Source organism: Erigeron canadensis, chromosome 1, assembly GCF_010389155.1.
Source record: "Erigeron canadensis isolate Cc75 chromosome 1, C_canadensis_v1, whole genome shotgun sequence".
Taxonomy (NCBI): domain Eukaryota; kingdom Viridiplantae; phylum Streptophyta; class Magnoliopsida; order Asterales; family Asteraceae; genus Erigeron; species Erigeron canadensis.
In genome coordinates, this window is record NC_057761.1 from 1,574,110 (window position 1) to 1,596,698 (window position 22,589).

The 22,589-nt window shown below is 35.0% G+C and overlaps 1 protein-coding gene, 1 long non-coding RNA gene and 1 pseudogene across 3 annotated transcripts; 1 reads left to right on the forward strand and 2 right to left on the reverse strand.

The window, feature by feature from the left end:
• The first annotated feature begins 1,431 nt into the window (after window positions 1-1,431).
• On the forward strand, window positions 1,432-2,764 carry LOC122586040. Its single transcript, XR_006321857.1, has 2 exons — window positions 1,432-1,558; window positions 2,029-2,764. It is a non-coding gene; the product is annotated as an uncharacterized LOC122586040 (long non-coding RNA).
• A 6,209-nt stretch (window positions 2,765-8,973) lies between these two features.
• Window positions 8,974-9,784, reverse strand: LOC122586039 (annotated as a pseudogene).
• A 1,926-nt stretch (window positions 9,785-11,710) lies between these two features.
• LOC122607002 (cysteine-rich receptor-like protein kinase 2) lies at window positions 11,711-15,404 on the reverse strand. Of its 2 annotated transcripts, XM_043779922.1 has the most exons (7): window positions 14,533-15,404; window positions 14,260-14,373; window positions 13,995-14,143; window positions 13,389-13,599; window positions 13,064-13,298; window positions 12,629-12,779; window positions 11,711-12,440 (listed from the first exon to the last, which is right to left on the reverse strand). In XM_043779922.1, exons 1-7 carry the CDS (start codon window positions 15,290-15,292, stop codon window positions 12,123-12,125), a joined length of 1,938 nt encoding a protein of 645 aa, XP_043635857.1. In that variant the 5' UTR covers window positions 15,293-15,404; the 3' UTR covers window positions 11,711-12,122. The 2 variants fall into 2 exon arrangements, with proteins under 2 accessions (XP_043635857.1, XP_043635865.1); XM_043779930.1 differs by lacking the exon at window positions 13,064-13,298 and having other exon boundaries at window positions 12,629-12,762.
• Window positions 15,405-22,589: the final 7,185 nt, after the last annotated feature.

The following is a 22,589-nucleotide window of genomic DNA, read 5'->3' on the forward strand; positions in this document are numbered from 1 at the left end:
ACAAACAGATATAATATTGAAGTTCAAACGTAATCATTAAATATCAACACAAGTTCTTATTTAAATGATTACAAACAAGTTCCTAAAAACATAAACGATAATCAAATCTATGTTGCGATTGTCACAAACAAATCTGCATCTACATCCCCCTTTGCCAGGTTTCCTTTCAAATTTTGTGGGTATAATACCTGCTAGCCACTAAACTTCTAACTAAACTAACCCCTTATCTCAAAACAAAATACTAGGAAATTAATTTACTGTCGAAACTATAGAAAGGGTTAATTTTCTTTTACCTTAAAATATTGGGGTGTTACAATGTAAAGGTACGGTACGGGCTTCGCACTTAAGGATATTAATAAGGGTAGCTGGTGGGAGTCATAGGTCATAGAGGGTGATAGGTCAAGGGGGTGATCGGTAATGGGTGATCTACCTAACGGGCTTCGCCCTTAGTCATCATGGCTCCGCCATAAACTGAAAGGTTTCACCTATTGTTTACAAGGTACGCCATTTGGGGAAAAAAAATTAAAATTTTATTTTTTATATGAAATTAGTTAATTAAAGAAGAAATGAAAAAAATAGAAAAAAAGTTCAAAAAACAAGCTAAAAAAAAAAGAAAAGAAAAATCTAACCTTCTCTCCCTTCTCTCCTTAAGGACCCTTCTCATTTGATCTCTATCTGATAATCAAATCCACATAATATTTTATATTCACGTCTTAAAATAACAAACTGTATTACTCGATATATAAAAAACATATCAAAAAGTTTGTTATGATCTATATTAAAATAAACTATATATTTATTAATTAATATTTATTAATCCACCAACTGCATAAAATGTTTAACATGTTACACAGGAACTAAAAAACCATATATGATAATTATATTTTTTGAACAGGTTTGCTTTTTGGTAATATCAAATTTCAAACATACAACCTTTAATTTCGTAACTATAAATAGTACGAGTAATAAAAGTTTATATATCAATTATTTTTCAAAGTAAAAAAATTATACAAGGTACATATCCATTATTAAAATTTTTGAGTATACATAAGTTTACTAATTAGGGATCTGACACATTAACAATTATATGTTGCAATCTCTTGAGTTTAATCAAAAAAGATATCGAGTTGTTAATTGCAAGATCGGTCCTTATGGTTTTTCCATTTAAGCAATAGGGGTCCTTTCTGAGTTTAGTAGCAATGATGGTCCCTTCTGTTACGACTTGACGACATTTGCTAACGCATCTGTTTGAAAGGGACCAATCTTGCAAAAAAGTCTCAAAACAGGAACCCATTGCTAAAGTGTGTAAACCACAGGGACCAATTTTGCAATTAACTCTTTAAGTTTTTTACATAAAAAAATAAGGGAAAAATAAAAAGTAAATATACAAGAAACCTTACCCCCTCTCTGATCCCCCCCCCCCCCCCCCCCCTGTATCTATCATTCGGGCCGGCGCCGAAAATATGAGACACCACAGGCAATCTATCCATCCGGTGACCGCCACGCTTGCTTCAGCCGCACTAATTGCTTCAGATGGAAAAATTCAATCGGCCTGCAGGTTAGTTTTTAATTCTTCTATTTATTGCATTGTTAATCTGCTTGTTACTTTTACATTTGAAAACATTGCTTTTAGTATGTTAAATCTTAATCTTGATATTAATAAAAGACTGATCGCCATAAAAGTCAATTAGAAGTCCCAATTTACCAATATCACATGATACAGAAAAGATGAATATCTATATACTATATTATAAAGCAAATCTCCTTTTGAGTTTCAACATTGAACTTAAATTTCAATAAATGCATATTTGTCTTACATATATTGCAAGACAAGTTTATATTTACCCTTTGTTCCGGTCCTCCAACAAATGCGTGCTTTTTACATATATTGAAGGATGCGGCACACTAGTTTGGGAAACCAAACCCAGATATCAAATCCTTGACTCCTTGAGAATCTTTCGTAACAATGTCAGCTTCTTGCTTTCGATACATTTGCATCAATATCTTTACTGAGTTTACCTTGGGTAGAAATGACTAGGTGAAACTGTAGCAACTGATGAATCCAGTAACGTTTGAGTGATGTTGAGTTCCATCGTTTCCTCGTTTATAAATGGGGGATCAGAGGGGACAGATAACGGTTCATCATCCCTTGTTAACATTCTTAGTGCAAGTGATACAGATGGTCTTAAAGATGGGGCTTCTTGAGTGCAAAGAAGTCCTACGTGTATCACTCTTTTCGCATCTTTTTGGAAAATGATGTTAGGATATCTATGCATCATTAAGTTCGGGTCAAATATTTCCTCCATAGTCCCTTGTTTGAAATGCTTCTATGCCTGCTCATCCACAAGTAATTGTTATATGTGATTGGATGCGTGATGACTATTCTACATTTTCATAATACTAATAAAGCTAATGATATCTTCATCTTTGGGTATGGAAATATCAAACATGTGATTGTAATTTTGTCATCTCTGAAAATGAAAAAGTATGTTCCAGTGCTAGTTGAAGATTTGTTACTTACGATAGACACTAAGCTGTCTGTATATTCTGTGAGTTTGCTTCTGTTGTTTTCCATTCCCGAGATAACCTCTAGCAGTAACATACCAAAGCTGTAGACATCGGCCTTTTCTGTTAATTGACCATGGGCTAGGTACTCTGGAGCTATATACCCAGTGGTGAAGTTATAAAAGTTTGAAAAGAATTTACATACTATATTGTGTAATTTATATCTAAATGATATCCCAAATATAAGATTATCAACTAAGAGGTCTCCTACTCATATTAATGTGTCTTTTACATCGCTTACATTTACCATATTGTGGTTTACTTTTGCAGAAATTATCTTTAGCTATATAATCATTATATTGTATTTGCAAATTATTCAAGATTTGGCTCATTAAGGCATGCTTTAGATTACTTTTGGTTCTCTTTCGGTGGTACACTTAACAATACTAGTTGAAACGGCTTACAGAATGTGGCACTTACAGTGTTCCTGCAATGGCGGTACTGATGTGACTCTTGTCATATTCAAAGGTCCTGGCCAACCCAAAATCAGCTATTTTGGGTCGAAGCCTAAAATCTAGCAGGATATTAGAAGCTTTAATATCCCTATGAATAATTCGACTAATTGTATTTTCATGAAGGTGAATAAGGCCTTCTGCTATACCAGTAATAATCTTAAATCTCTTTTCCCAGCCTAACTTTGTGCCTTTCATTTCATCTGTAAGCTCACATTTTTATAATTACATCTTAAGTCATCAGATTTATAATTTTGGAATCATATGAAAACTTTTGAAATTACCAAAAATGTAGTGGTCGAGAGTCAAGAGTCAGGTTGGGTAGGTATTCATATACAAGAATGCTTTCAGGTCCTGAACAGCTGCATCCCAATAGCTTGACCAGATTTTTGTGTTGAACACAGTTTATCAAGTTAACTTCATTGTAGAAATCTGCTACTCTCAATTTGTGGTTTAAGAAGAGCCTTTTCACCGCTATCTCTCGTCCATCCAAAAGAACTCCCTGAGAGATTCTTACGGGTAATGTAAGTAGCATAAACTATAAAGGGGCTTCCTTAGATGTGGCAAATATTAACTCATGTAGTTATGAATTAGCTGGTTTGGTTTGACAATCTTCTTTACAGGGTGAAGGGTGACAACTGGATTATATCAAAGAATAGCTTAGCAGAAAGTAGGAAAAAATGAGGCCAAAATGGTCAAAGTTAAATGTGTAAAAAATCATGCATAATGTGTTTTAATTCATAAATACATCCTATATCATCTTAGTTGAGAAATACTGTATAGTTATATTGAGTTTTTTAATTTATGATTCTGGTCACCTCAACTGACCCACCCATGCCAAAATTAACTGTCATGACTCCTTACCTGATATGGTTCAAGTTAAAGATGCTAACATAGGGCTGCTGGGTTATGTTATTGGATCCTTTTGGTCAGAAAATTAGAGGTGAACTGGAAGAATGGGGGGCAGTTACTAACTTACTATGCCCATTAATAGCATGAAGATAGAAGGAAAAGGAGTTATCACATTGACTACTTCCTGGAGAAATTATTAAATGTGAGGGGTCTTTATAAGTAGGCTCTTTACTTTAGTATTATCATTGGATTAGCAAAGTATTGTGTCATTTGGAGACTTTGCTCTCTCAAATCAGGCCATTTATAAAATTAAAGTTTAAGTTTCCTGTTCCAATCGTTGATCCTATCATTTGTTTCCATTGTCGGGAAACACGACGGTGCAGATCCGGAGCAATCAGCTTGGAGGCAACAGAATTAATCATGATGCAATCGTTGCTCAATTAGTAATCTTTTCAGGAAAACTCGATTCACTGTTATCCCTGAAAAATGATATTGCAGTGATCACGGAAGCTCGGCTAGCAAGACCAACACAGCTAGCTATGGAACTCGAGGATGAACCTCATGAACCACTCGTTAAAAAAGAAGATCCTAATCGTGTCAACAAAGAAATTGATGCTCAGATTCTAGATCAAGTTCGATCGGCGGTGCACGTGCTTCCATGAACAAGAAGATTGAAGGTGCTTTCGTTGAGATGGGTTGTTCTTGAATTGAGAAGGTGTTGCTGCCCCATGGTTTGAGCTGATGGCTTATGAGACACTCTCCTAATTTAAACTAAGGATTGTTATATGAAATCGCATGATTATATGGTGGTGGTACAGCATCAGTCTTCACCCTTCTTGTTCAAGACCACAACCGTATTAAAGGCCCATCAACAACTCGTGAATGTGGTTGTAATTTTAGGAAAAGAAATTCTTGAGAGTTTGAGACAAGCTTAGGGGGCGTTTTGGGGAACATCTTTAATTTGCATTTATGTTTTCCATGCATGGAAAACAAAAAATGCAAATCATAGTTTTCCTAAAAACATTTCCAACAAAACATAAAACAATGTTTCCACTTTTCGATGGGAAATTAGATTACACTTTTTTATTGTTTTTCACTTTTTATTTTCTATTTTCAAAACTTTAAAAAACCTCAAGTTATATTAATTTTCCTTCAACGCCTCCGCCCTTGCCCCCCGTCACGCCTCACCCCAACCCCACCCCACCCCAACCCAATCTTCCACTTAACCAAGTATATTATAACATGTTACCTAATATGGAAAATAAAAAATAACATTTTCTAGTTTTGAACGCGTTTTAATATTTTCATTTGTTTTCTTGAGATGGAAAACTCCTTTATTCTAGAAAATTAGAAATGCAATACTAGAATGCATTTTTTTCACTACTAAACGGGTCCTTAGCAACTTCAGTATTGTTCAAATAGATACAAGTATATAGCGTTTGGTGCAAGGTGTCATGTTCGGGACTTGAGGTCAAGTCATTTTTCTCAACGGGCAACAATGATATGATTCCAGTTAAAGATGCCAACATAAGGCTATTGGGTTGTGTTTTTGGTTCAAACCGGGATCCTTTTGGTTAGAATTTCAGGGTGAAATCGGAAGAATGGGGGCAGTTACTAGGCCCATTAATGGCAGGAAGCCGGAAGGAAAGGGAGTAGTCCTTATGAGTCATGAGTCATGTGCACGCGCAATGTGGCGGCTGTTAGCCGTATGTTGTCTTAGGCCCAACTAGGCTGCCATGTTCCAAAACTTTATAAAAGGCAGTAGGAAGGCAGTAGGCCTTATTAGATAGGCTACTGTGCACAGGCCCAGTCTTAGTTTACTTGGGCAAAAAGCTTTAATCCCTAATTATGTAGCCTATAAATACCTGTCTCTTGTACATGTTTTATTATCACTCAATAATAGAAAAACCCTAGTTGCCCCCGTGGATTAGTTCACACACATACCGTGTGCGAGATACCACGTTAAATTTTTGTGTTCTTTATTTAAAGTTTGATTTCTTGATTTCATTTTGTGTGTGTGTGTGTGTGTTAATAATCAGACCCGAGTTCCTAACAAGTGGTATCTAGAGCTATGTCGGTTTTCTGATTAAACAACAACCTTGCCACCATCTGTCCAGCCACTCCACCACCAGATCAGCCGCCGCCGCCAGTTTAGGCCACCACCGCCGCTGCTGTACTCTAGCTACTGCTAGGGTTTTGCCGCCTTGAAACCATCAAATCACCACTGTTGCTGCTGTTTGCAGCAGTTTTTGGGTAACAGGTCACATTACAGCTCAGCTGAACTGAGTTAGGGTTCTGCCGTTCTGCTGCCTGTACACTGCCGTAAAACACCGCTGCTTCTATTGCAAACCAGTTCCAGGTTTCTGCGATTTTTTGTTCGGGACAGTTTGTTCTAGATTCGCTGCTGCGTTTTTCTGCTCAGGTTAATCTGGTTGTTTTGAGGTTGTTTCAAGTTATTTTTTCTCAAGGTTTCTTTGATCGTTTTAAGTAGTATAACCTAAAGATGATGTTTGAAGACGTTAAAATCAGGATTGAGAAGTTTAAGGGACAGGATTTTTGCTTGGTGGGAGATGCAAGTTGAGGATGACGAATGGGCAGAAAAAGATAGAAAAGCTCTTGCCGTTATGAGATGTACTATAGCAAAGAGTGTCGCCTTCATTATTGTGAAAGAAACCACTGCTAAAGGGTTGATGAAAGCTTTGTCAAACATGTACGAGAAACCTTCCGCGTCTAACAAGGTATTTTTGATTATACAATTGGTTAACACCTGTACGAAGGAAGGTGCATCTGTTGCTGCTCATGTTAATAACTTTAATAATGTTATATCTCGGTTATTGAGTTGATATTGACTTTGATGATGACGCACAAGCGTTATTATTCTTATCCTCTTTACGAGAGAGTTGGTTAGGATTTATCACAGCCATTAGTAGTTCATCAGTATCCACTAAACTCAAGTTCGATGGCCTTCGTAATTCTATCCTAAGTGAGGATATTAGGAGGAATGCTTTGCTTAACACTGAGGGAAGAAGTAGGAAGAAAGAACGGAGCAATAAAAGGCAAGTCTAAATCCAGGGGCAAGAGAGGAAATTCTAAAGTCAAAAAAGAAAGAACAGATATCAAGTGTTGGAACTACAATGAGAATGGTCACTTCATAAGTCAATGCACTAAACCACCTGCGGACAAGAATGAGTTACATTCTGTTAGGTATAAACTGCACACACACACAAGAACCAAAATATAACAAAGAAATAACAAGGAAGAACACGAGAGATTTAACGTGGTATCTCACACTAAATTGTGTGAACTAATCCACGGGGGGGAAAAGGTTTTCTTATTGATTTTCCACACAAATACATGTACAAGAGACAAGAGTATATATAGGCTAAGATTAGGGTTGCTAAACTTGCTCCCCAAGTTTCCTAACAAATCGGGCCTAATTTAATAAATAAGGCCAACTGTAATTTAGCTCAAACAGAAAGAAGGTCTGCTGCCTTTAGAGATTCTGGAACTTTAACAATCAATTAAGGTCGGTTGCCTTAATTCTGATTCTCAGTAGCCTTATAATGGGCTAGGCCATAGACAACAATAACCTAACTATCTTCCACTTGGTGTCTTCGAACCTTAACTGCACCATCATTAATCTCTTTTGTACATCTATATTAAGAACTAAATCTTGTTCTTCAATGCGTCCTATATACCCCCTAAGTCAAGGCAATCTTTGTACATCTATATTAAGAACTAAAGCTCCCACTGAGCTTCAACTCCTAAGTCACGGCAATCTCTGCCCCTGACTCGTTCTCTGTCTCTACCGGCTCCCACCGAAACGAACTGCCGGATCCTGAGAAATTCCGAGAACAAACACTCTCCTTTAAAGCAGATAATAAACTGGAGAGACTAAAGCACAACACCCATGCGCTCACTACACCCATGCTCTCACTGTAAAAAAAAAAATAAAATCCCTGACTGGTTTCTCTGAACCATTCCTAGCACGTTCAATTTGAATCTGACCTGTAGCTTTGGGTTTGCCATCTGCAAAGCAAACCTTCTTCTGCCCACGAGATTCTGTGAACCGGATTTTGTTTTTCTTCTGAACTGGGATGGTCACTCCCTCAGACGATCAAACTGACCATATAATGCTAACCCCATTTCTTAGCTCGAGCCACGACTAGAATTCCGTTGATAACTCTCCACTGCCCGTTCCCGAACTTACCTCATGCCATGTTCATCCAACTGCCTAACAGAATAAACAGCTTCTCCAGACTTGGAATAACCAGGACTTTCAAAGTCCATGAACCGACTGGAGTCTTCAAATCTATGTCAACCATGCCCTACACATCAAGAAATTCATGTTCACCGGTCTTACCATTTCAAAATCCACAACTTTCAGATGATTCCACATTGATTCCGCACTGCTTCACTGCTGTGGGTAGCATTAAATGAAGCACTGAAATCCACGACCCAGGAATCCACACTACTCTCTACTATGCAATCAGCCCTCTTCTAAGCTGTAGTCTTCTGTAGTGTAGTTCTTTGTAATTTTCCGGACACTGATTCCTAAATTGTCCAACCACCTCTTCTTCTGATCATGCTTGTTCAAAGAAGCATCTCCACCGACCAATTGATGTGAATCAAGGCAGAAAACAGCAACAAATAGAGAAGTCATACAAGTTGGATAAACGAACACTAAGTAATAACACAAGAAAGATAATCTGGATAGGCTCCAGTAGCCCTAATCTGGTATAATACTCCAGCAGCCCTATGTATTAAGAACGACCATAATATTCTCAATACCTAACCATAATGGCTGGCAGCCTTATTTAAACATAAGTAGACTTGTTTACCAAGTAATTACTAATAATAAATACTAATAATAACTGATAATAATTATCATTTAACCCCCTCAACTCATAGGACCCTTAAAGTCTGGACCCATTAATTAGGCCCATCTTCTTCCTTGATTCATATCAGAAAAACTCCATATATTGGTCACTAACTCACTATGATAATAGTTTAGTTATGTATGGGAAAGGAAAGATAGCCGAAATCTATAGTTCGATTCAGTATCATGATTGTTACCTCTATTGCTAGAGTTGCTTGTGGCTGGTATAGTGTTAAGAAAATTGGTATAGTGATAAGAAAATTGGTATCAGAGTACTGAAACATCCAGTATTTATGCAGATGCATTCATCAAACACGCCCTACAAGAGCTCGGACTCAAGGTTTTCCAACATTCTGCCAGTACATAAACTAAATCATTAGAGCTAGCCGTGATCATATCTTCCCTAGAAAAGTAGCTACGATTTCTTAATGCATCTGTTACAGCATTCTTCACTGCTTGCCTTGTTAAGTCTTGAAACATGATACTTTTCCTTGATGTATTCCCACAAACAAGTGTGTCATGAGGCCCCGTAATCCCGTATACTCCTAAAAAAATCTATAGTTTGTGACTCGCGTAAAGCAGCCGTCATAGTAAACTCGACCCCCAGTTTTTGGATAGCAGGCAGGAAGATGGTTACGCATTTGGCCCTCACAGAATCGGCAGTCTTCTAAAGAGAGGTCACCATAGCATTGGGAAAGGCCATGAGTTTGGTTGGGGCCGGTTCCCTCGGATGCCTCGTTATGTGAAGTTTGCATTTGGTTGCTAAGTCTTCCATATACCTTGATATAGTTTTGCATAACTTCTGTTTGATTGTTTTCCCCTGCGTCACAAATCATCTTGATGGTTTGGGCTCTGGCATCCCCCTCTGATCTAGATGCTAGTGTTAGAATTACGATTAGGGCAGTGAAAATTACAAGTGTATGTATTGGTTTACCCATCTTCTAATGCATCAGAGTGTTGAAGCGGGTCTGTTTAGCTGCAGAATTGAAGCTGTTCAGAACCAGAATTACATATGAAGTTTGATAGTTATAAAAAAGGTAATGCAAGAAACTTAAGTGAACTGTCTGATGTCACTGTTTAATGTAATATATACCCGGATACTTACTGTTTTCTATTCAACGATTGTAAATTCTTGAACTGACAGATTATAAAGTTTTAATTAGCAGGTATGTCACATCACATAGTTGACAGATTAGTTGGATGGTCGCATTAGAATGGTATAAATACGTGTGTTCAACTGATATTCAGAAGTTTTTGTCTGGGTACACCGTGTTGTTTGTTTAGCAACCAATATAGCCATTTTAGAATCATCATAATCAAAATATGTGTTGATATAGCCACAAGCTAACGAAAAACCACTCTAATTCTATATAAACTATATTGTATGGTTGATGATAATTTATCAAATCAAAACACCAAGAGTCTAACTACACTAGATATCAATATAGCTTAGATCATACTAATCGAAGAAAACAAAACTAATTATCGATTATAGAACTACGTACCTTTTTGGCTATATATGAATATTGGAAGATGATATATGTGTGTATTACTTGAAATTAGGTCTTGTCTAGATTAATATAGCAGTTTTTTATTGTGGTAAAAAATCCAAGAATGAAATGGGTTAAATATTTCAGTCTTTTAAAAATGGGTTTATGGCATGCAAATGTAACCATCTATGACCAAATGGTTATGTAATATAGTGACATATTCATATGGCTATGTAATGTATGCACTTATGTTTTCTCGGTTATACTATGTAAAATATGTACGGACTTTACATAGTATAGCAAAAAAATAAAAATACATAGGTTCTTACATTGATTGATCCAAATAAAAAGAACCTTACATAGTATATCCAAGAAAACATAGGTGCATACATTACATAACCACCTGAATAGGTCACTATATTACATAACCATTTGGTCATAGGTGGTTACATTCGTATGCCATTATCCCTTTAAAAATTTGGAGTAGATGATTTTGCACGACAAAACCCGCCAAATTTGGATTTTATATTTCGCTAGATATGAACATTGAAGTTGATATGTTTTTTAACGTTCAAAAACTTTTACTACTAGAAAAAATACTAGTGAGAAGCTAGAGTAAAAGAGACAGGAAAGAAACCAACGACAGGGAGAAAATTACAGACAAGAAACTGCAAACAAAATTGGGGAAACTAAAGACTAAAATTATGCCATCTATTCCAATCGATGTTGAGATTGGTAGCCCGGTTGATATATATATATATAGGGGTTGCATATTGTAAAACAAGTATTAAAGTAAAACAAATAAGACAAGATCTTAACCCTTAAATCATGGTTAAATTGATGCACGAAGATTCACGAAACAATTGATGCACGATGATTTTCATTATGCACGGTGATTTTCAATGAAGAAACATATATTGTTTTATTTGTTTTACTTTAATACTTGTTTTTTTTTTTTTTTAGCTAAAATAGATACATGTTTGAGGTCTTCGGTTACATGCATCTATACTATCTAAAACATTTATTTGATAAAATACAAATTTTTGTTGGTAGCATTTGAATATGTTGCCATCATTCTTTCATAAAAAACTTTTCAAGTCTACCATGAGAGACCAATTTGGAACAAAATTAATGACTTTCACATTTTGGGACATTATACTTCGCCTTTAAAATGTAGCACTACAATGTAAAATAATATTTATTGATAGGTGAATATCTGGTTTTAAAAAGAGTTGCTCTGTGTGAAATGGATTTCAAATTTTCAAACCTGCTTGTCTACAAGCAACATTTTTCAAGAATTGAAGGATTTTTTTCGAGTGCATAGCCATCAAAGTTGGAATCATTGGTTTTGCATCAAAGATGCCAAAAGTTAATGTTGAATTGCTTTTTCTACCAATTGTTATGATCATAAAATGTCATCTTTTAATTGAAAAAATAACTCAAATCAAGCCTAGCTAATGTGAGATAAAAAATTCTTGGTAAGTATATAACAATATATTCAAGTATTCAACCAAACACATGCTCTATCTCAATATTAGTATTACATGACATATTCATAGAATGTCATATTTCAAACAAAAAGAACACACAAATGAACTTTAACATAAGATCTTATCCTCTATCTCAATTTCCTGTCCCTGCTTTCATATGATTTCTTGCTATCTTCAGATCTCCAAGGTGGCCTAGTGGTATGCTGAAGGCTTTTGAAGAGACCCGGGTTCAAATCTCACTGTTGGGGCCGTAGAGGGGAGAAATCTAGGAAACTGCCACTGGAATACCAGTTAGGACACTTCAATCCAATTCTCTGTTTCTCAAGCTGAGAAGGCCCTTCCTCACTAAAGGAACCAATCGACTGATGGTTTTTTAATTTTATTACCACCTAGGTTACCTTGGGTGGAAATAGCTGAGAGAAGCTGTAGCAACTGAAATACCCTGTAATGTTTGCGTGATGTTGAGTTCCATCGTTTCCTTGTCTATAAAAGGGGGACTAGAGGGGATGGGTAGTGGTTCATGGTCCTTTGCCAACATTCTCAGTGCTGCTGACATGGATGGTCTTAAAGATGGAGCTTCTTGAATGCAAAGAAGTCCTACGTGTATCACTCTTATGGCGTCTTTCTGGAAAATGATGTTCGGATATACATTCATCATCAGATTCGGGTCAAACATTTCCTTCACTGTCCCTTCATTAAAATGCCTCCATGCCTGCTTGTACATGAGTAATTACTAAGTTTAACTAGATGCTCGATGCCTAAAACGTCCTTTAATAATTAATAACCCAATTAGTGTAATCATTTTTAGGCGAGAAAAAGTGATTCAATAATTATAAGTTGACATATATGGGAGACCATGTGAAAGGGGTTAAGTGTGTGAGCTGACGTCTTCATACTTACAATAGAAACTAAAAATTCGGAATATTCCATTGTTTTGCTTCTGTTGCTTTCCATTCCGCTGACCAACTCTAGTAGCAACACACCAAAGCTATAGACATCAGCCTTTTCGGTTAACTGGCCACGAGCTAGGTACTCTGGAGCAATGTACCCACTGGTGAGATTGAATTTAAGAAGGCAATAGTTAACATACTATATTAGTGTGAAATCAAAATATAAAAGGAAAAATTTAGCATAATTTCAGTGTCTCTTTTGCTTCTTTCTCCCTAGTCCCTTTAACATGTTCGTAAAGAAATTGGTGGTCTACCTTTAGTAAGTATTAACGCTATCTTAGCTTAATAAAATGATACTTGCAAATTGTGAAGACCAAAACACGTTTTCAATGCTCTTTTTGGTTCTTTTCTGGTCTTTAAATGGTCAGCAAAATGAGGTACTTACAGTGTACCCACAATGGCGGTGCTCATATGACTCTTGTCACCTTGAAAAGACCTTGCTAAACCAAAATCAGCTATTTTGGGACGAAGCCTCAAGTCTAACAAGATATTAGAAGCTTTAATGTCTCTATGTATAATGCATCTCTTGGTGTTTTCATGAAGGTAAACCAAGCCTTCTGCTATACCAATAATAATCTCAAATCTCTTTTCCCATTTTAATTCCTTGCCTTTTATTTCATCTGTGTAAGTTTACAATTTCAACATTGCATCTCATATAATCAACTTCATGAACTCGGAAATTCAGAATCATTCAAGACTTTTGAAATTACCAAAAATGTAGCGGTCAAGGCTCATGTTGGGTAGATATTCATATATGAGAATGCTTTCGGGTCCTGAACAGCTACATCCCAACAGCCTGACCAGATTTTTGTGTTGAACACTATTAATGATGTTAACTTCGTTGTAGAAATCTGCCGCTCTGAATTTGTTGTTTAGGAAGAGCCTCTTCACAGCTATTTCACGTCCATCTAAAAGAACCCCCTGATAGAATTTATCCATTCACCCAAGTTGTATAAAGGGGTCTACACGATTACAACAAAACTAAAACCTTTATTGCTACTAAAACTTTATCCGAAGAAACTTGATATACGTTGATAGACGGCCTTAGATGTGGCAATTTCAACTCATGTAGTTATGTATTATCTCTATCGGGACAAATGGGTAAAGCTATAAGAACTGCATAACACAAGATAGGGGAAATGTGCCAGAGTTGTTAAAAGTTATTTTATTTTGAAAAATTAGATTACTACTGATATTATGTAGTTTAGAAGCTTCATAAAAAAAAATTAGGTCATCCCAACCTCCCCAGCCTGTGCTACTTGGTATCCAGCCTGACTGATCGTTCAATTAGAAGTGGTTTTACTATAAGATGCTACCTTGTAGACAGTCCCAAATCCACCTTGTCCGAGCTTATTGGAGTCATCCCAATTTCCAGTTGCTTTCTCAATTGTAGAGTATTTGAAATTCAAGTTACTGTCTGTAAGAATCTTTACCAGTTTTTTGGCATTTTTTGCTTCATAAGAACCTGAAACATTAAGTAACCGTTAGTTTGTGTTGATGACCTATACAGATTATGTCTGTTGTAACTAAAACTTTAAATCCATAAACATGATCTGTGCTTGGCACTACAAATGGTTATACCATTTCTCCTCTGCTGTATATATTGGCGTTTTCTGATATATAAGATGATCACCAAAGCTACTGTGAAAACCGCCACAGAACTAACAACGGAAACTACAATGGCTATTCTCTTCCCTGCAAAACCCATGAATTAAAGATGATTAGGGATCTGTAAAAAGCTTTTATTTTGATGAAATTATGATTTTGATATCTCATAGATGATCTATCGGAAGAGTGTCTCTTCTAAGACCCATGTATTTCCATTGGTATGTTCATAAGTGTCATAATTTTTACCTTTATTCCTAGAGCTTCTGGTGGTTGGTATGGGATTAAGAAAATCAGTGTCAGAATACCTCATGAAACATCCAGCATTCAATGCTCGTCCCTCTGACCACGGCAAACATCTTGTTATTGATGCAGATGCATTCATCAAACACGCCCTACAAGATTCTGGGCTCAAAGTATTCCAACACTGGGCCAGCACGTAAACTGAATCATTATAACCAATCCTGGTCACCTCTTCCCTAGCAAAGTAGTCACTGTTTCTTAGTGCATCTGTTGCAGCATTCATCACTGCCTGTCTTGTTGAGTTTTGAAACATGGTACTTTTCGTTGTTGTATTCCCACAAATTATTGTGTCATCAGGCCCTGTATACTGCTGAAAAAAATTATAGGTTTGGACTCGCCCAAAGCAGCCATCATAGTAAAGTCGACCCCCAATTTCTGGGTAGCAACTTGGAAGCATATTACGTATTTGGGCGAAGCAAAATTGGCAATCTTGCATAGAGAGGTCACCATAGCATTGGGAAAGACCAAACACTTGGTTTGGGCTGGTTTCCACCGATGCTGTTGCGTTATGTGAAGTTTGCATTTGGTTGCTAAGTCTTCCATATACCCGGATAATGTTTTGGAGCAATATTGTTTGATTGTTTTCCCCTTCATCACAAATCATCTTGACGGTTTGGGCTCTGGCATCCCCCTCTGATCTAGATACCAGTGATAGAATTATGATCAAAGCAATGCATATAACAAGTGTATGTATTGGTTTACCCATCTTCTATTTTATCAAACTTATTGAAGCAGGTTATAAAAAGCTGCAGAAGCTGGTCAGAAGCTGCAGGTGTTTTTGCTTAAGATCTTTTTCCTTGTTGGGTTTCTTCTTGCCTATATATAATCTAATATAAAAATAGCTATATTTAAACTAAAGTTATTAGCGATGTGAAAATGATGTGGTTGCTTGTAACAACGATGAACATGTTATTATTGGTGGTAAAAATTGTTGTGAAAATAATGGGTGGGAAGCTGATAATGCATGTTGAAGGACAACCTAACAACGTTGATTGGGACAGCATATTAAAAAGAGTCGGCTGGTATCCCGACCACTTTTTTAGTATTTAAACCAGACTATTTGCAGCGATTATCGATATAAATAGTGGTGTTTTTGTCCATATCCAACTATTTGCAGCGATTACTAACAAGAGGCCCGCTATTTTTTGCCAGATTTGCCATTACAGACAGGGGGCCCGCACTATTTGCAGGAAATAGTAGGTGTGGTCTAGATACCAAAAAAGCTTGGTTGGGATATGAATCCCTTAAAAAGATAATGCGAGGAATTTCCAATGGAGTTGCTTGAATATTTATTATGTCTTAGGCTCTCCAATGGAGTTGCCTTGGGTCCTTTAGGTGCACTTAGATATCTTTTACCGTTGAAGTTTATTCAGAACGAAAGATTTTTTTAAGAAGGTCCTTACCTAAGGGCATGTCTTTACTTGTCCTTAACTAATAATTTTTTGTTTTTAGTTGGAGGTAAAAGGATATATATAAGGATGTTAGTATGGTTGGAGATAAAATTATAAGATTTGAAAGATGTATAAGGATTTATAAGGATATTATGGGGCAGCTTAAGAACGCCTAAAGATGTCCTTAGCAAGTTAACATTAGAGATAGCCTTACTCAGCAATTATGCAAAGTGTTGAACTGGAATGGTAATAAAGCTTTAGAAGGTATATTGCATTACATAGTTGACATGAAATAGTAGGACCGTAGGATTAAAATGGTATAAACACATGTGTTGCCTTCCGTCGATAGTGAAAGGTTGTGGACTTGTGGGCACACCGTGTTGTTTAGCCATTTGAGAGTCATCATCAAAATATGTCTTTATATCTATACTTCTGTATCTATATTTATATCTATAATTATATAAAAATTATGCACATTTTGTTCAAAAGTTAGAAAAAGAAGATATGCAAAATGATTATTATACCCATAATAAAATAATTTACATCATTAGTTCTTAATTTATCTTCTAAAATATTTCAACTACTCATTTAAATCAATTACTTAAACATCAATTATATTTATATCAATCTAGAATACCCGCCACCACCACCAACATCAATAGTCTTTATCACCACATGTCCCCAATATCACCAGACCGTCATAACAACCACCGTCGCATTGTGCGGGTATCGTGCTAGTATCTTATAGTAATAATTTAAGGGTTTAACTAAACACTCATTACAAAAAAAAAAGTTAAAAGTATAAATAAATAAATAAATGTGTGTGTGTGTGTGTGAGAGAGAGAGATCGCTAAACTAATACTTGAATATAGAACTGCATACCTTTTGGCACATATGTGGCTTGGAAGAACAGAATATAATTCTAATTTGTTTAGCCATTTTGAATAGTCGTTTCTGGGTAGAAATTTCAAAGTCAACTGAATTTTGAGTGGATGATTTTGTACAATTACCCACCCACCAAACTTGAATTTAATAGGTGGCGTTAGATTAATTTATTTTTACTTTTGAGCTCCTTGGTTTACTTGTTTGAATTTAATAGGTGATGTTGGCTTAATTTGTTTTTACTTTTGAGCTCTTTGGTTTGCTTTTGTTTTTAACTAGTAAATTCCGGACCCCGCCTTGCGGAGCTTCGGTTGTCTTATTGAAACGCTTATATTATTTTGGTATATTTGCGTTGAACCTTTAACTACTTGTTAATTAAAATCATCTTGTCATGAATATGTTTGTTTAAAAGTGTGTAAAAAGTAAAAGTAATTCGTAGTAAAACCAGAACAGGATATGATATAACAAAAACATCAAGGTATCAGAATTCAAATGGATGTGACGTAATAAAATACAAATAGTGGTACAGGGTGTGCTACAAAAAGGTTGGATAACTAAAAAGGAAATAATGGCGAAAAAAGCAAAAAGTAACCCGTGGTAGAAAATCCGCAAGGGATACGATTTAGCAAAGTCTGAATAGTGTACGGGGTGTGACATGAACGAATAACAACTCACCACATAAGCAAGTTACTATGAAAAAAAATATGTGGAAAAAAAATCAAGAATAACCAAAATAAATAAAAAACTGAAACGGGATTCGATATGACAAAATCTGAATAGTAATACGAGATATAAAATCAATCATTGATCCAGTGACACATGGTGGCATTGATTGGTGACAGTGGGAATATAAGGCTGTCGGGTATCTAAGCTTAGGTGTGGAACACTCACATATTGTTTTTTTAATCCATAAAAATTATGGGGGCCCATGCATTTATTCATTAAACAATAAATAATAAAATATTAGTATGTGAGGGGTTCCACACCTAAGCTTAGGTGTCGGACAGCCTTATATTCCCTTTTTCCTTAATATATATATATATATCCAATTCTACCACCAAAAAAATAGTTTTGATATATTAGTTGGAAACCCCATAAAAAAATGTAATAAAACAAAAAAGGAACCTATAATTTTAAACCCGAAAGGAATCTAACGTGGTAAAATCTGAATATTGCTACTAAAAAGATAAATGTTTTCAATATAAATATTTGGAAACCCAAAAGGAAAAAATATGGAAAAAAAAACCCAAAAAGTAACTCATTAGAAAAAAAACCCAAACGAAATACGATTTGATAAAATCCGAATGATGATGCAGGTTGTAGCATGGAGGAATAATAACTCGCTCGTAACAAGTGACTATTCACATCCAATTTAATTAGTATAGTATAGTATAATATATAATATAATATAATACATTGGAGTGATTGGAGTATTTGGTTAAAATATTACCGTAGTTTTTGTTGATCTGAATACGTTGCCATCATTCTTCCATTATGGAATTTATTTATGGTGGGACCAATCTGAAACGAAAATCCTAATTAAGTTCAAATATTGAGAGTTTGAAACTTACTATTAAGAAAAATAATAAATTATTGGAATTTTGGGACATTGCACCTCTTCCTTAACCTTGGCCTAACTACATGAGATAATATCTAATGATAGGTAAATATTGTGTGTGGTTGGTTATTGAAAATTTTTTTAGCTTAGGGTAAATAGTTAACACTTTTATTTATCAAGACAAAAGTTATGGATTCTCTTTAAGACTAGAGAATTTTTTTTGTATTTTAGATATAATGTGGAAGCAGATTCCATATCTTAAATAGGGTTAAATTGTTTACATCTAAACCTTCTAAATATCGTCAAAGACGGTAAAAGGTCATGGGCGGATCAGGGGATGATGAACCTAGACATATCAAGCCCAAACACCACTAACTTTGATAACTTATTTAGAATGAACTCAACCCAAAATTCAAAATGAACCCAACCCATCTAAAAAATCCAAATGCTCCTTAGGGGGAAAAATCAAGTTAACTAATTGAAATAAAAACGTGGTGTATTATTGTATTAGCTTTTCATGAAAGTTTTTAAAACACAAAATGAACACCACCACTAACAACTATCCGATTATTCTACATTGATCTTAAAAAGGAAATTTAAATCTCCAATTTTACTTGCTAGTAGGCCAAATTTTTATGAATGCTACAAGGGTAAACTTTTATTTATGATTTATTCCAAATCCTCAATTTTACTTATACTAGTTTTCAGACCTGATGGGCGGACAATCTTAATATATATATATATATATATATATATATATCAAAGGTAAATATCAAAATAATAAATAAAAAACTGGTGAAAAATAACAAAACATGAACAAAAGACATTTAAAAGAATGAACCTTTTGTATTAGAAGAAAAGTCCATAACCAAACTATAAATGACAACAAACTAGATTAAAAGAGATGGAAAAATAACAATAACATAATAATTCATTATCAAATAATAAACAAACACGAACAAAATACAAAAAAAAAAAAAATTAAATTAAAGTGATATATGGTTTTTTTGTAGAGAAAATTACTGAACTTCATTTGTTTATTGAGAATGATGGAAATTGATTAATAATTTTTTTTTTATGTTGTTCTTGTGAGAGTTTTAAGGATAGTATATATTTTTAAAATTTAAAAAAAGATTTGTTTTTATAGGCTAAGATTTATGATAAATTTTAGGATATAATTATCTATTTAATAAGCAAAAAAGGAAAAAAATTCTAGAAAAAAGGAAGAAAAAAAAATGGATGATTAATTAAGAGGAAGGAATATGCCTACAAAGGGAGATTAGAGGTGTCAAATGTACCTCCAACTTCTTCTTTTAATTATACTATAGATTAGGTCACAATTTTATAAATCTTTGAATTATTGGATTATGAATTTTTTAATTTTATGATCTTTTATTATTCAATTTCTATTGGGATGGTGCTAGTTTATTTATATCTATTTTAAGCTAATTTTTAAAGATATTTTATAAGTTTACTATTTATATTTGTGATATTAGGAGACAAGACGGATTTGCGAAATGAAATTGTCTTTTCTAACTCATGTTTAATTTATATGGTAGAAAAAGTAGCACTTGTCAAAGTCACAAATGAAAAAAATATCAAAATGTTTTCTAAACATGGGTCCTCGCAAAGAATAATTGTAATTATTTATGGTTTGTCATAATCTATCTATTATATAGTATATATTATCTATATATAATGCATTTTGCTTGTTTTATTAAGAAAATTTTCTTAAATATTCAGTATTTGAAATGTCATATATGCCCCCCATCTATGCACTTATAATGCATTTTTTCCCTCCACTTTCTTATTTAATGAACTAATCTACCTAAAATGTGCATTACCCATATTTATTATATTAAATATCTGAAGTTGATATATCTAAAATGCTCTATTTATCCGTCGCCGCTACCATTTTCGCCGTCACATTATGCGGGCACTCATCTAATCTAACAGTATATAAAGCATTTTGCTTATTTTATTTATGGAGTTTTCTTAAAAATTCAGCATTTGAAATGTCATATATGCCCCTCATCTATACATTTATAATGCATTTTTCCCTCCCTCTTTTTCAATTAATGAACTAATCTACATAAAATGCCCATTACCCATATTTATTATATTAAACATCTGCGCTTGATATATCTAAAATGCTCCATTTAGCCGTCGTCGCCACCATTTACGCCGGCACCCATCTAATACTATATAAAACAAACTACCCTCCCTCCTTTAACTAATTAAGACTTTGAGATGATCATATACCCCTCTCTTTATTCACTAATTTAAAAATCTTCATATATATATATATATACCTATAATATCTTAAATGAAATAACTTATAACATAGATTCTCCAACCCATAAATAACCATATTAACCCCTCTTAAATCAATTAATCTACATTCACCATCACGTGAAAGGACTGGACTCGATAAAAAAAACATGAATATATATATATATATTATAAGTGTTTACCCACTGCGGCGCAGTGGGGCTACACCTGCCCACTTCGGCGCAGTGGGTTCCTGCGGCCAACAATTCCAAAATTCCCCCACTGCGGTGCAGTGGGGTTGCACATGCCCACTGCGACGCAGTGGGTACCTGCTGCCCAAAATTTCCAAAACTTCATTTAAACCCACTCCAATACATGGAACACATTCGACACACTTCCAAACCTTTTAAAACCAAAACTAAAACTTCAAATTGTATAAAACATCATTACAACATTCACAACTTCATTGACCACCAAATGGGTCAATTGCCCAACTTGGGTAATCAAACAAAAATGATCGAGTTTACTTCCAAAAGCATATGACTCAACCAAAAGACCTTTACAACTTGAATTTGTACCATCAAACTGAAGCAAAGTGTTGCCAAACGACCAAAAACGTATCAAGAGGTGGAACTTCTAAGTATCTACGCAAAAGTACCAATCTACCTTCAATTCTTCCAAAAGACTTTAACTTCAAGCTTATAGTCAATCAACTAAGTTCCTTCTTCTGGAACTGCCTATAAGAAAATTGAAACAACTAAAATATAAGCAAAGGCTTAGCGAATATACGTGCATACATTTATGAACACGAAGGAGGGCAACGCACAAAGGACTATTACATGCAACCTATGACACCGTCGTGTCACACCTACATGTTCACCTTTGCATTCTAACGCTATACATGGATCCATATAAGCAATCAACACAATCAATAACAACTATCGGGATTCTTAGGTCTCGGAGGTTCTTAGGCCTCATACACAAAGGGGTTCTTAGGCCCCACTGAATCACATATCGGGATTCTTAGGTCTCAGAGGTTCTTAGGCCTCATAAACACTATGCCCCAAATGGGCTTAACGCCAAATCAATTACCACACATGGAAACTGCTCAACATCGTATTATAATCGACCCAACGTATGCACAAAGGTATGCAAATATACTCACCTCCTCCGCGGCTTAAACAATAACTCGATAATATGGCAATGCACATTTACAAGCTTCAACCTATAATCATATCATAATATGCATAAGCTTACATTCACAAACTTGACTAACTCAACTTAGTCATTCTTATCAATTACTAGCCTTTTCTAAATCCAAAACCAACCCATTTGTCATTGAGTTACTTTCACTTTCAACAATTTCACTGGGTAGTTCAATCTACCACTTTCATCATCATTTCAATAATTACTAAAAATTAACTTTATCAAGTGAACACATAAAATTCTTAGCCAATCATATCATGCAACTCAATGACAAACTAGGTTATCTAAGAATTTGGGGAAAAATTATACATAAATCAATTTCTAGCAAAATCCCCAATTTGGGTTACTCCATGAACCCTAATTTCAAGAGAAAGGGTAAAATCTAGGTTAAGGAAATCAATACCTCAAAAATGAAAGACAATAGATTAGGGTTTTCAAATCCCAATCTCCTCTCTTTTCTTCTTCTAGAATTCGGCCACCACCACCACCATACACAACCCTAATTTTTCAATCTTGCTTATTGAAGGTTATTATTATTGTTTCTATTCTTGATTTAAAATGAATTATACTTTGATTTGATAGAAACAAGAAGAAGCAGAAGACTTGAGAAGTTTAGAAAAATGATAGTGGAATGGTGAATAAGGGAGGAAGGATGGCTGGCACATCCTCAAGATGCCACGCCCTTTCTTAAAATT